The sequence below is a fragment of the Budorcas taxicolor genome, chromosome 1 (genome assembly GCF_023091745.1).
Source record: "Budorcas taxicolor isolate Tak-1 chromosome 1, Takin1.1, whole genome shotgun sequence".
NCBI lineage: Eukaryota > Metazoa > Chordata > Mammalia > Artiodactyla > Bovidae > Budorcas > Budorcas taxicolor.
The window spans coordinates 50,433,588-50,445,936 of NC_068910.1; the positions used below are offsets into that span (position 1 = coordinate 50,433,588).

A 12,349-nucleotide genomic window follows, 5' to 3' on the forward strand; every position below is an offset into this window, starting at 1 on the left:
CCAATTATACAGAGTGAAGCAAGCCAGAAAGAAAAACACCAATACAGTATACTAACACATATATATGGAATTTAGAAAGATGGTAACGATAACCCTGTATGTGAGACAGCAAAAGAGACACAGATGTATAGAACAGACTTTTGGACTCTGTGGGAGAGGGAGAGGGTGCGATGATTTGGGAGAATGGCATTGAAACATGTGTAATATCATGTAAGAAATGAATCGCCGGTCTAGGTTCGATGCAGGATACAGGATGCTTGGGGCTGGGGCACTGGGATGACCCAGAGAGATGGTATGGGGAGGGAGGTGGGAGGGGGGTTCAGGATTGGGAACTCATGTACACTCGTGGCGGATTCATGTTGATGTATGGCAAAACCAATACAGTATTGTAAAGTAAAATAAAGTAAAAAAAAAAAAAAAGGTGAGTAGAGCTAAATAAATAAATAAAATTGATAAAATTATATTATCAATTATTAGTATTATATAAAACTACAATAATTAAAACATTATAATTGGAATGTCAAAGTATGGCATAGTAATAAATGCACAATCATTAAAATATAACAGATGATTATAAAAGAGAACCTAGTACATACTACCATTTATTACATAATAGATGTAACACTTCAAATCAGTGAAAAAATGAATTGTTCAACAAATAGTTTTAGAAATAATCATTCAGGAAAAAATTAAAAGTTCTTCCTTACCACATAGCAACAAATTCCAGATGGATTAAAGTGATGAAAGTAAAAAGTAAGTAATAAGGAGCTAGAGAAGCATATAGCTTAATATTTATTTATTGCCAGGAGCAAAAGACCTTTCTAAATATAGATGGAGGAAAGAAGCCATAGGTAAATAAATTTGAGACATTTAACAACATAAAAAAATAATCTGCTATGTTGAAAATGTAATAAAATTGAAAACCAAATTTCAATCTGGGAAAGTGTTAACATATATGAAAGATCATGATTTCAGTATTTATAAAATTTTTTGAAAATTAATAGGAATTAATTGCTCTATTAAAACAGACAAGGACATGAATATATAATTTGTAAAAGAAAAAATATAAATATTCTAGTGAATAACTTTAATAAAATAATAAAAAATTTCAGTATATCATCGCCCTTCAAATTTACTAATAAAAGGCTATGAATAACAAAAATTACTAGCAAAAAAAGAACAACTCAACTAAAAATGGGCAAAGGCCTTGAATGGACGTTTCTCCAAAGAAGATACACAGATGACCAACAGTACACAGGTCACCAACATCAAATGAAGTTTAACAACACTAATCATTAGGGAAATGCAAATGAAACCACAATGAGATAGCATCTCATACCTATTTAGGGTAAAAAATAAAACAGAAAATAACTAGTGTTGGTGAGATGTAGAGAAACTGGAATCCTGTTCATTCCAGGTGGAAATCTAAAATGGCACAGCCATTTTTGAAAACAGAATGGTGATTCCTCAAAAAATTAAAGAGAGAATTACCATGTTATCCAGCAATCTCACTTCTGGCTATACACCTAAAAGAAATGAAAGCAGGGACTTGAACAGATAATTGTACACCCAAGTTCATAGCAGCATAATGCACAATAGTTCATTGATGGATGAGTAGATAAAGAAAATGTGGTATATATACACAACAGAGTATTAATCTTAAAAAAGGACATTCTGACTTATACCACAATACAGATGGACCTAGAAGATTTATATAAAGTGAGATAAGCCAATTACAAAAGGACAAATATTATATGATTCATCATAGATGAGGTACCTAGAATAGTCACATTCATAGAATATTAGAATGCAGAATAGTAGTTGCCAGAAATAAAGGGAGGAGGAGATAGGGAATAACTGTTTAATGGGTACAGAGTGTCAGTTTGGGAAGGTAACAAGTTCTAAAGATGGTGATAGTTACACAACATATGAATGTATTTAATGCCACATAAAATTACATTTCAAATGTAACCATTTAAAAATTGTTAAGAAGGCAAATTTTATGTTATGCATATTTTAACTCAAATAAAAAAATATCTTTGGAAGATTGAATTTTACTGCCTACATAGAGAGGAGATTTGAAAAGAAAGAATGAAAAATAAATTTCTCATCAAATCAGGTCAGGTCAATGAGAAAGAAATCTTAGTAAAAACATAAGGTGGACAACAAACAAACAATTATTCCCTGGGAGTCATATCACTGATCTGCCTTCACACAGACTTGAAGTTTAAATTTATACAACACAACTTGGTTTGAGAATCCCTCAAATGAGAAAGAGTAGCATAGAGTTAGGTTCTCAGGTAATGATGCCCTGGGGCACTTGATGGAAGCAAAGCTCTGTGCAGTGGGCACTATTATTGGAAGAACCAACAGTAGGAGGATGTCCATTCTCTCCAAATGGGTGTAGATTTAATGCAACCCCAACCAATATCCTAGCAGGTGTTTTGGTGGAAACCGATTAGCTTAATACATGGAAATGTCAGGGCTCCCAAATAACCAAAACAGTTTTGAAAAAGCAGAGCAAAGCCAGAAGGCTTGTTCTGCCAGATACTAAGACTTTTGAATTAGGTCATTATATTTAAGTCAGTGCCATACTTGTACAAGGACAGAACAGCCATCTCTACATAAATCAAAAACACAGCCATCTGATTTATGGCACAGGTGGCAGTGCAATGCCATAAAGTGTCTTGACCCCTACCTCACACCTTGGCAACTTCAAAAGGATTATAGACTTATGTGTGAAAGGCTAAGTAATAGCATTCCTAAGAAATTATATAAGAGAATACCCTCATGCTTTTGGGGCAGGCAAAGGTTCCAAGGGAAAGTGAAAGTGAAGTTGCTCAGTTGTGTCCCACTCTTTGCGACCCCATGGACTGTAGCCTACCAGGCTTCTCCATCCATGGGTTCCAAAGGGGAACACAAAAAGCACGTAAGCAAGAAAATGAATGAATTGACCTCATTGAAGAAGAATTTTTGGGACTTTCCTGGTGGTCCAGTGGTTAAGAATCTACCTCACAAATGCAGGGGACGCAAATTCAATTCCTGGTCGGAGAACTAAGGTCCCACATGCTGTGGAGCAACTAAGCCCAAGCACCACAAGTAGAGAGTCAGTGAGCTGCAACGATCCTGCATGGTGCAGCGAGCATCCCGAGTGTTGCCACTCAACCAAGACCCGAACAGCTAAATAAATGAACAAATAAGTAAGATAGTGAAAAAAAAAAAAAAAAGAATTTCTGTTAAGAAAAGAGATAAGCCACAGGATGGGAAAAGATACCTACAACATATTTATCTCTATAAGTACTTGGATCTAGAATATGTAAAGAATTCCTACCAATTAAAAAATGACATACAGCCTAACAGGAAAATGGACAAAAGATTTGAATACCTGCTTCACAAGAGGACATTCAAGTGCCTCAATGTATTAAAAATGCTTAACTCATTAGTCACTGGGGACATACAAGTTAAAACCACGGCACAACACCACTAATCACCTACGAGAATGGCTGAACTGAGAAATACAGACAATAGCAAATGTTGGTGGGATAAGGATCAGATGGAACTTCTCTTCATGGTTGCTGAGATTATGAATTGGCACAGATACTTTGGAAAGTTGATAGTACCTACTATCAACTTAGGCATACCCCACAGCCCAAGCAATGTTGCCCCTGGATATACACTTAAAAATAAAAGTGCCACAAGGAATATGTATAATAACGGTCAAAGCAGTACACCTCTAGCAGACAAAACCAAGCAGCAATCCAAATTCCACCATCAACAGAACAGTTAAACAGTGGTCTGTTTATATAGTGGAACGCTATACAGCAATGAAAATGGAAAACTATTGCTACGTGTGATAGCATGGATGAGTCTCACAACACAATGCTAAGTGAAAGAAACCAGACATAAAAGAGTGTACTTTGTATGATTCCACTTATATTTATAAAGTTCAAAAATAAGGAAGGTTAATTTTACCTTGTGAGAAATCAAAAATTTATTTACCTTTGGGGAGCTAGTGACAGAAAAGGGTTATGAGAGAGATTCTTGGGTACTGATAACATTCTATTTCTTGATTTTTGTGTTGGTTACATACAAATCAGTAATTTATTTTCTGAAAATTCATTAATGTGTAATCTTATTATGTGTACACCATTTGGTATGATGTCATACTTCACTAAAAAGTTTACAAGAAAAAAAGGTATGATATATCTTTCTAGAGAGCACTGTGTCAGAGAGAATAAAAGATCTTTGAAGTGTTTATAACCAGACCTAGTAATGCTACTTCCCATGACACTAATCAGAACTGTATTCAAATGCTGAGGTATCAGGATGCCCATTTCAATATTTTTTAAAGCATGAAAGCTAAGAATCTAAACTATAATTAGAAGAGACTGATGAAACAGATATGGTACAGCAATGAAACATACCATCTTTAATATTTAATCAGAGAGTACAAAAAACTATGTACAACATTATGTATAAGAAAAAATATAACATGCATTTATGTATGTGTGCATGCATGCTAAGTTGCTTCAGTCATGTCAGACTCTTTGCGACCCCATGGACTGTAGTCCACCAGGCTCCTCTGTCCATGGGATTCTCCAGGCAACAATACTGGAGTGGTTTGCCATGACCTCCTCCAGGAGATCTTCCTGACCCAGGAATCAAACCTGCATCTCCTGCAACCCCTGCATTGCAGGTGGATTATATACTGCTGAGCCACCAGGGAAGCCATCATTTCAATTTTGTTTCAAGAATGTGTGTGGGTGTGTGTGTATAAAGAAATATAGCAAAAACTTCACAGTTCTTATGTCTAGGTCTGTGCTTACTTGCTCAGTCATGTCAGACTCTTTGTGACCCCATGGCCTGTAGTCTGCCAGGCTCCTCTGTCCATGGGATTCTCCAGGCAAGAATACTGGAGTGGGTTGCTATGCCCTCCTCCAGGGAATCTTCCCAACCCAGGTCTCCTGCATTGCAGGCAGATTCTTTACTGTCTGAGCCACCAGAGAAGCCTAAGAATACTGGAGTGGGTAGCCTATCCCTTCTCCAGGGGATCTTTCCACGAATTGAATCAAGTCTCCTGCATTGCAGGTGGATTCTTTACCAGGTGAGCTACCAGGGAAATCCATGTCTAGGTCATTATGTGATAAATTCATTTTTATATTTTCTCTGCTTTCCAGTTTTCTACATTTAGTACTTATTACTTTTACAATCATGAAAATACGGACATAGTCAGCCCCATAAATCTAGCTACATCTGAGCAACATGTGGATTCTTTGGCAGAAGGGAGGGAACAGTAGATTACCTTTGCTAGAGCCATCATTTGGATTAAAGTATAAATGGGAAGTGAAGAAATAGAGATAGAAAATACAAATGGTTCCTTCAAGTATCTTGGTTGGAAGGGAAAAAATCCTGCTTTCTTTCACACTCTATAGTTTTTTTTAGTCTAGACAAGTGTTTCTTAAATTCAGCTGTACAAGGAAGCTTTACAAAAATACTGATTCCTGGGACCTTCACTCACAGATTTCCATTTAGCAGGTCTAGCCTATGTTCTGGACTCGCCAGGGGATTTGAATGCAAGGCCAGGGTTCCATTTGCTTTCATCTTCCCTGCTGAGTAGAAGTTAGAAGTTAAATTCCTATCAATAATAGCTTCATATGTATGTAATGGGTCAGCTGGCCACAAAGTAGGCAATCCACAGTTTCTGATTATTGGACACAGAAGCTTTTCTGGGAGATGCAGGGCACATCTTCATTGTTAGGGATTGCTTCTTGCTAGCTTAGAGGGTCATCCAGGTTCAGAGAGAACCATTCTGGAATGAGCAGACACTTTGGTCCACGGCTCCAGTGGGGCCCTAGGTGGCTTACATCAGCCTTTCAAAATCAAAGTCACTTGCCAGGGAGTCTATGGCTTAGCTTCTTGGGGATGCAACACAGCTAAGATGAAATCTCACTGGAAACTGAAGTGCAAAGGGAGGAAAACTCAGTTATATTGTAAGAATGTCAGTTTTGATTACTGAAATTTTCCCAATGATGAAATTTGCTGTTGGCCAGTGACAGAGTCATCTAATTTGAAGCGGGAAGAGAAAGTAAACAATGCTTTATGCTTACAGAGGCTTTCAACATATTGGGGGTTTTACATATTCTCAGACCTTACCAAAAAACCCATGCCAATAGGGAATTAGCATCCTCATTCTAGATTTTAGGAAGCTGAGACTCAGAGAGGTTAGGCAGCTTCCCCGTGGACACAAAGATGGCATGGATAAGAACAGATCTGAAAGCTTATTTGTCCTCAAAACCTATAATCCCTTCACATCATCAAAATGTGAGTACTTGTCATATAAGTGATGGCAAAGGGAATCCATACCAAACTCCATGTGACACTCCAGTAAGATTTCTACATTGTCAATAAGTCAGTATAAAAAGAGACATTCATTGCAATAAAGGATGCTGAAACATGAAATTTTTCCTAGTATTCAATGATCTCTGTCAAACGCTTAGACAATGAATTAGATTGTGGTCTTTCTGAGATAGTTAGTAGAAAGATAGAGGGGTGAGGTTCATTAGTGGCTTTGAAACTCTTTCAACTCAACTAATTTTATGAAAAAACAAAACCACACAGATTACATTATAACTTGTGCTTACTGGAATTTACTCTGAGGAAACTGTCCTAGAGTATCTAAGGTCCTGTGCTTCCCTGGAAGCTTAGATGGTAAAGAATCTGCCTGCAAGGCAGGAGACTCCAGTTCTATTCCTGGGTCAGGAAGATCCCCTTGAGAAGGGATAGGCTACCACTCCACTATTCCTGGGCTTCCCTGGTGGCTTAGATGGTAAAGAATCCGCCTGCAATGCAGGAGACCTGGGCTGGATCCCTAGGTTGGGAAGATTCCCTGGAGGAGGGCATGGCAACCCACTCCAGTATTCTTGCCTAGAGAATCCTCATGGACAGAGGAGCCTGGTGGGCTACAGTCCATGGGGTTGCAAAGAGTCTGACATGGCTGAGCGACTAAGCACAGCACAACATCCAGGGTCCTAGCTGGGATTCTTAGGTGGGGGTATTGGCAGTAACTACCTTTGTGACCTTAGGCAAGTCACTGCCTCTCTCTGGGCCTCTATTTACTTGACAGAGGGAAAAAAGAGAGAGAAGATTTAAATAAACTGAGAAAGTTATGAGCACTTTATTGATTTGGTATAAGCTACGGATCCCTTCCCTAGATGATGCACATATACACGTACATGAGCAATTTTGAAAATTCTGGCTGTTCACACGTATTCCAAAGACAATATGTAGACCTCCAAAGACTATACTGACCCATGATTTAAAACACCTCCAGTATGTGATAAAGGATTGTAGTCATGTTTACAAAAAGAGCCCTTATTCTTTAGAGATACAACTGTAAATATGTACAAATGAAATGCTTTGGTGTCTGGTGTGTGCACATATGCTCAGTCGCGTCCGACTCTGTGACCTCATGGACTTGTAGCCCACCAGGTTCCTCTGTCCATGGGATTTTTCAGGTAAGAATACTAGATGGGTTGCCATGCCCCCCTCCAGGGGATTTTCCCAACCCAGGGATCGAACCCATGTCTCTTGCATCTCCTGCACTTGCAGGTGGATTCTTTCACCACCTGGGAAGACCCTTGATGTCTGGAATTTGTTTTAAAATGAACCAGTGTGTGTGAGGAAGGGTGGAGGTACTGGTGGGGGTTACAGATGAAACAAGATTGTCCGTGAACTGATAACTGGTAGAACCAAGTGATTAGGTACATGATGGTTCTTCATAGTGTATTCTCTGCTTTTGTGTGTGTTGAAGTTTTCCATAATGAAATAAATTTACATGATAAAATTATCCATTATTTAAAAAATACCCAGAGTAGATAATCTCCAGTGTTTTTGGTTCTTATATTTGATTCAGCATTCCAAGGAATCTGCAGAGGAAATGGCATTCCAGAAAGATTTTATGTGCTCAAGGCACTGACTCATTATCATTCTTCTCTAATGGCCCCTCTAGACTAAAGGGTTTGTCGTGGTCAAGTTTTCCAGATGGTTCTGTGAAGTTCCGTTTAATCACTTCCATAAATATACTTTTGGGGAAAGAGTAGCAAAATCAAAGAAGCTGGATAAGAGCTGGTCTTTAATCATCATTTTACATGATAATGTGGCTCAATTTATTTTCAAGGATTTCTTGAGAAGAACAAAACACAGTTGCAAATGGCTTTTAGGGGCATATGAAATACTTGGTTAGGATGTTAGGTGAAAAGGTATAGAATGTAAGGTGGACATGGGCGTAAAAGACAGCAGCACGGTGGTCATAAACTTGTGCTCCAGAGTCATGAGGCCCAGGTTCCTGTCATTGCTGTATCAGTCAACTCACTACACAACCATGGAGAAGTCACCTACCCTTTCTGAGCTTTCAGTGTCCTATCGATGAAACAGAAATAACGGCACAATGTCCCTCACAGGGCTATTATGAAGGGTCAAGTTGTGTCTGACACCCACCAAGCACTCAGTAAATGCCTACCATTGTTCTCTCAACTGGGTAAATATAAAAAACAATGAAAAAAGGAAAATAAACAACCAAGGCATTATCAGTAATTGCCTCTGGATTGTGACTAATGTGTGATTTTTTTTCCTTCTCTTTATTTTTTTTTCAGGACTTTTCAAATTTCCACAAAGTAGTTGTTACTCTTATCAGGAGAGAAAAAAAGTTATTTAAAAAATGCATAGTGAAATCTAATAATCAAAACAAATGAGCAAATATAACCAAACAGAAACAGACTTGTAGATACAGAGAACAAACCAGTAGTTGCCAGAGGGGAGGGAGGTGAGGTGAATGAGTGAGTGAGGTGAAGAGGATTAAGAGGTACAAGCTATTAGTTATAAAATAAGTAAGTCACAGTGTGCAATGGATAGCACAGGGACTACAGTCAATAACACTGAGTTAATTTTGTATGCTGATTAATCTAGAAAAACACGGAATCGCTATGTTGTATACTTGAAACTAATACAATACTGTAAGTCAATCAGACTTTAATAAAATAAAAGAAAAAATGAATTTCAAAAGGCCTTCTTGAGAAAGGTTACTGTTCAGGGGGCCTGAACCATGCCTGTCCCACACGGTATTTGGACAAACAGATCGCTTCAGAGGGGAGTAGTATGGGATGACGAGCTGTCCATGTTCTCCTACCAGACACTCGTTGTCGGATGGAAGATCCTTGTAAACGCCAAGAAACGTTCAAATGTGGTGCTCCTGGTGCAGAATGAATAGAGCCTGCCTCTGTTCCTGTTTCTTGCCATCCTGCTGATGCCTACCGCACAGCCTCCACATCAACAGTTTAGCCCTTTTGAGAAGCATGGGCCCCTTGGAGAGTATCAAAAACACTATGCCAAAAAAATTTCACATTCAGGCACAGTACCTTGCATTCAGTTTCTTGGGGTTCATGGACAACCCCCCATAGCCTGTCTCCACTGATCAAGAACACCTAAGCTATGACAGCACATTTAGGAATATATAAATACACATAGAGAAAAACTGACGTGTACAAGTCTGAAACCATAAGCCAGATAAATTGGTGGATAATGATGGGTATTACATATGTAGTCTTTGCTTTGCCAAAGAATTTACATTAGGGTATCTATAAATAGCAAGCCCATACAGTGTGTTTGAACCATGCTGCTATAAAATCAAATGCTAAGCCCCTTCCAGAACATACCTACTGCAGAGCAACAGGCCCAATTATAAAAGCTGATTGTTAGTTTCAGTCTTGAGTTTAGTTACATTCATTTCCAGGATTCTAGATCACCTGTGAAGTGCCCACTACCCCGTACCACTTAGGTGAAGGACCATCAATGACACACAATGGTAGAGAGCCAGTAACATCTGATTGCAGGGGCAGTGGTCCGTGTGTGTGGGTTGTGAGACCTATTTGGAGTGAATTGTCTGTGGTGAGATGGATCCCATCTCCTTATCTCAGGAAGGAAAACAGTGAACAAGACTGAATCCTTACTCTGTACTGGGTGGGTGTTAGGTCATCCCTCTCTGCCTCTCAATGATTCTGGAAGGTGGGGTTTTTGCCCCTGTTTACAATTAAGTTTTAGAAAAGTTGACACACATGTTCCAGGTCAGACATTTGCCCCCAAAATAAAGATAATGCCAAGCATTATCTTGGCATTGTCTTGGATTAGCATCTCTGATGGTTAACCTTCAGAGGCTGGGATACTGTCCAGAGGGCAGGATCACTTAGGATGGGAGTCACTTAGCTATGCTTGTGATCCTGCTGATTTGCTGATGGCTTCCAGGGATGGGTGTGAAGGCAGAAAAGGACGAGACTCTTCTTGGCCCCATCTGACCTGCTCTCCACACTGGCATCCTCCTCTCCTTCATTCCTCCACAAGAACTGCCCCACATTCCAAAGACACCCAGGGAACCCACAAGAAGGTCTGGAAAAAGAGCCAGGAGCCCTGCGCTTAAGGAATCCATATAACTACAAACCCCATCTTATGGTTTTTACTCCCGACTGAGATGCCATTTGGCATCGCACAGCTAGCAGCCGCATTTTACTTGATCCTCTTCCAAGATTTCCAAACATGCGCCTGGCACCCGTGAACGTTTCAGAGTAAGTGTAACAGTGACGGAAGTGCCGCGGGGTTGATTTTGTGTATATCAGTGTAACTCTCACAAAAGCAAGTTTAAGTTCGAGGACTAACTTCCACAAGAGGATCATCAACTTTCCCGAGAAGGTAGCATTTACCTAATTTTTCTGAAATCAGCGGTATCCGAGGTTAGGGATGAGTCCGGTTAGCCTAAGGGTCTCAGGCCCTTGGGATACAGGCGAACCTTTGCTGGTTCGCAAATGCCCCGGCTTTTCTGGAGGAGTGTCCTGGGCTGTCTGTCCCTCAGCCTTCAGAAGCCGCCTAATATCCACACGCGCTTTAGGCACATGCAGGTTCAAAGCACACAACAAGCACGCCACCACCACCCAGGAAAGCGATCCGAACCCGGAGCCACTGTGAACTGCGGGTGCTCGCAGGGCAGGAGCCCAGCGCAAAGCCCCGGGGCCGTGCGGACAAGAAGACTGGATCCCCAGCGGCGTGGTCCAGCATCGCCAGCAGCGAGTCCTGCCGGACATTCAAGTCTCAAGGGAGCACAGTCCTTGAGAAGAACTAGGGACGCGTCTTAGCCTCCGGCGCCAGCGCCAGTAGGGAGGAAACAGAGGTGGACAAGAGAGGAAGAGGAGTGAGTTTGTGTCCTCTTGGGGCAAGCGTGCGCGGTACCTTGGATTCCTGACTGCCGGTGGATGCAGGAGAGGGCGGCTGCTCGGCGCTCGCCGTCTCCTTGGGCAGCCCGTCCACGCCGTCCTCGCGGGCGCCGCTCGGGGGGATCATCGTGGCGGCGCGGGAACGGTGTTGGGCTCCCGGAGGAACAGCGAGGTTCGCCTCCCTCCGGAGCGCCCTCCCCGCCGCGCGCAGGCTCGCTCAGCTTCTGAGGCCGGGGACTCCCATCCTCGCCGAGGCGTCGCCTCGCCCTCCTCCGGCCTCGCCCCCGCCCCGGCCCTGCCCACCTCCCGGCGCCCGCCCGGGCTGGGGGAGAGCGCGCCCGCGGCCACCTCGGCGACGACCGCACAGTCGTGACTGCCGCTCGGCCGCTTGCGAGTGGGCTCCGGCTGACCCGCTCTCCGGAGAAGGGTGGGTGGGGGTGGGTGGCTCCGGGGCGGGGCTGCGCGGGCCCTCGCGGGGAACAGGAGGGGGCCGCGCCCTAGGGAGGCCCTGCGACCAGGCTGGGCGAGCTCGGGTGCTCGGCACGGTCCCGGGATGCTTTAGGAGGTAGAAGGAAAATTCAGACCAAAGCCCGAGTGATCCAGCGGGAAGGACCACCTGCAGCAACTCCCTGCTTCTGCACCCGGAGAAACTGCGACTCTCAGGGAGCCGGGATCCGGTGACTTAGCCAAGTTATTTATAGGGTTCAGTGACGGAGGAAGCAGAGCTGGGGTTTCCTGGCCTGAGGGCGCTCCTCTTTCCTCGGTTCAGCTTTGGACTGAAGCAGAGAGATACTGCAAAATGTAGATGTGCCCTAGTTTGGTTGTGCGTTTATGTGTTAAGCCGGTCACACTTTTTACATATTTAATCCTCAGAGCCACCCTATTAAGCTAGGTGTTATTAATATCATTCTCATTCTTAGATGAGAAAACTAGGAGACTAACTAATTTGCTCTAAGTGGCTGAACTATAAATGGTGGAGCTGGGATTTGAACCCATTTTGGCTTCAAAATCCATGCTTTTTGGACTGTGGGGCCTCAAATCCAGGCCAAATCTTCTCAGCTGTGGAGTGAGTGGGTATTGCAAGATAGCAAGAA

At 42.1% G+C, this 12,349-nt stretch overlaps 1 protein-coding gene across 2 annotated transcripts in view; it reads right to left on the reverse strand.

Annotated features, from left to right (window-relative positions):
• Positions 1-11,386, reverse strand: part of STAC (SH3 and cysteine rich domain) — a 114,922-nt gene extending 103,536 nt beyond the window's left edge. For both annotated transcript variants that reach the window (XM_052646396.1, XM_052646405.1), the window contains exon 1: positions 11,272-11,386. In XM_052646396.1, the coding sequence (XP_052502356.1) occupies positions 11,272-11,382 (111 nt within the window). In that variant the 5' untranslated portion in view covers positions 11,383-11,386. The remainder of the gene's footprint in view (positions 1-11,271) is intronic.
• Between the last annotated feature and the right edge of the window lie 963 nt (positions 11,387-12,349).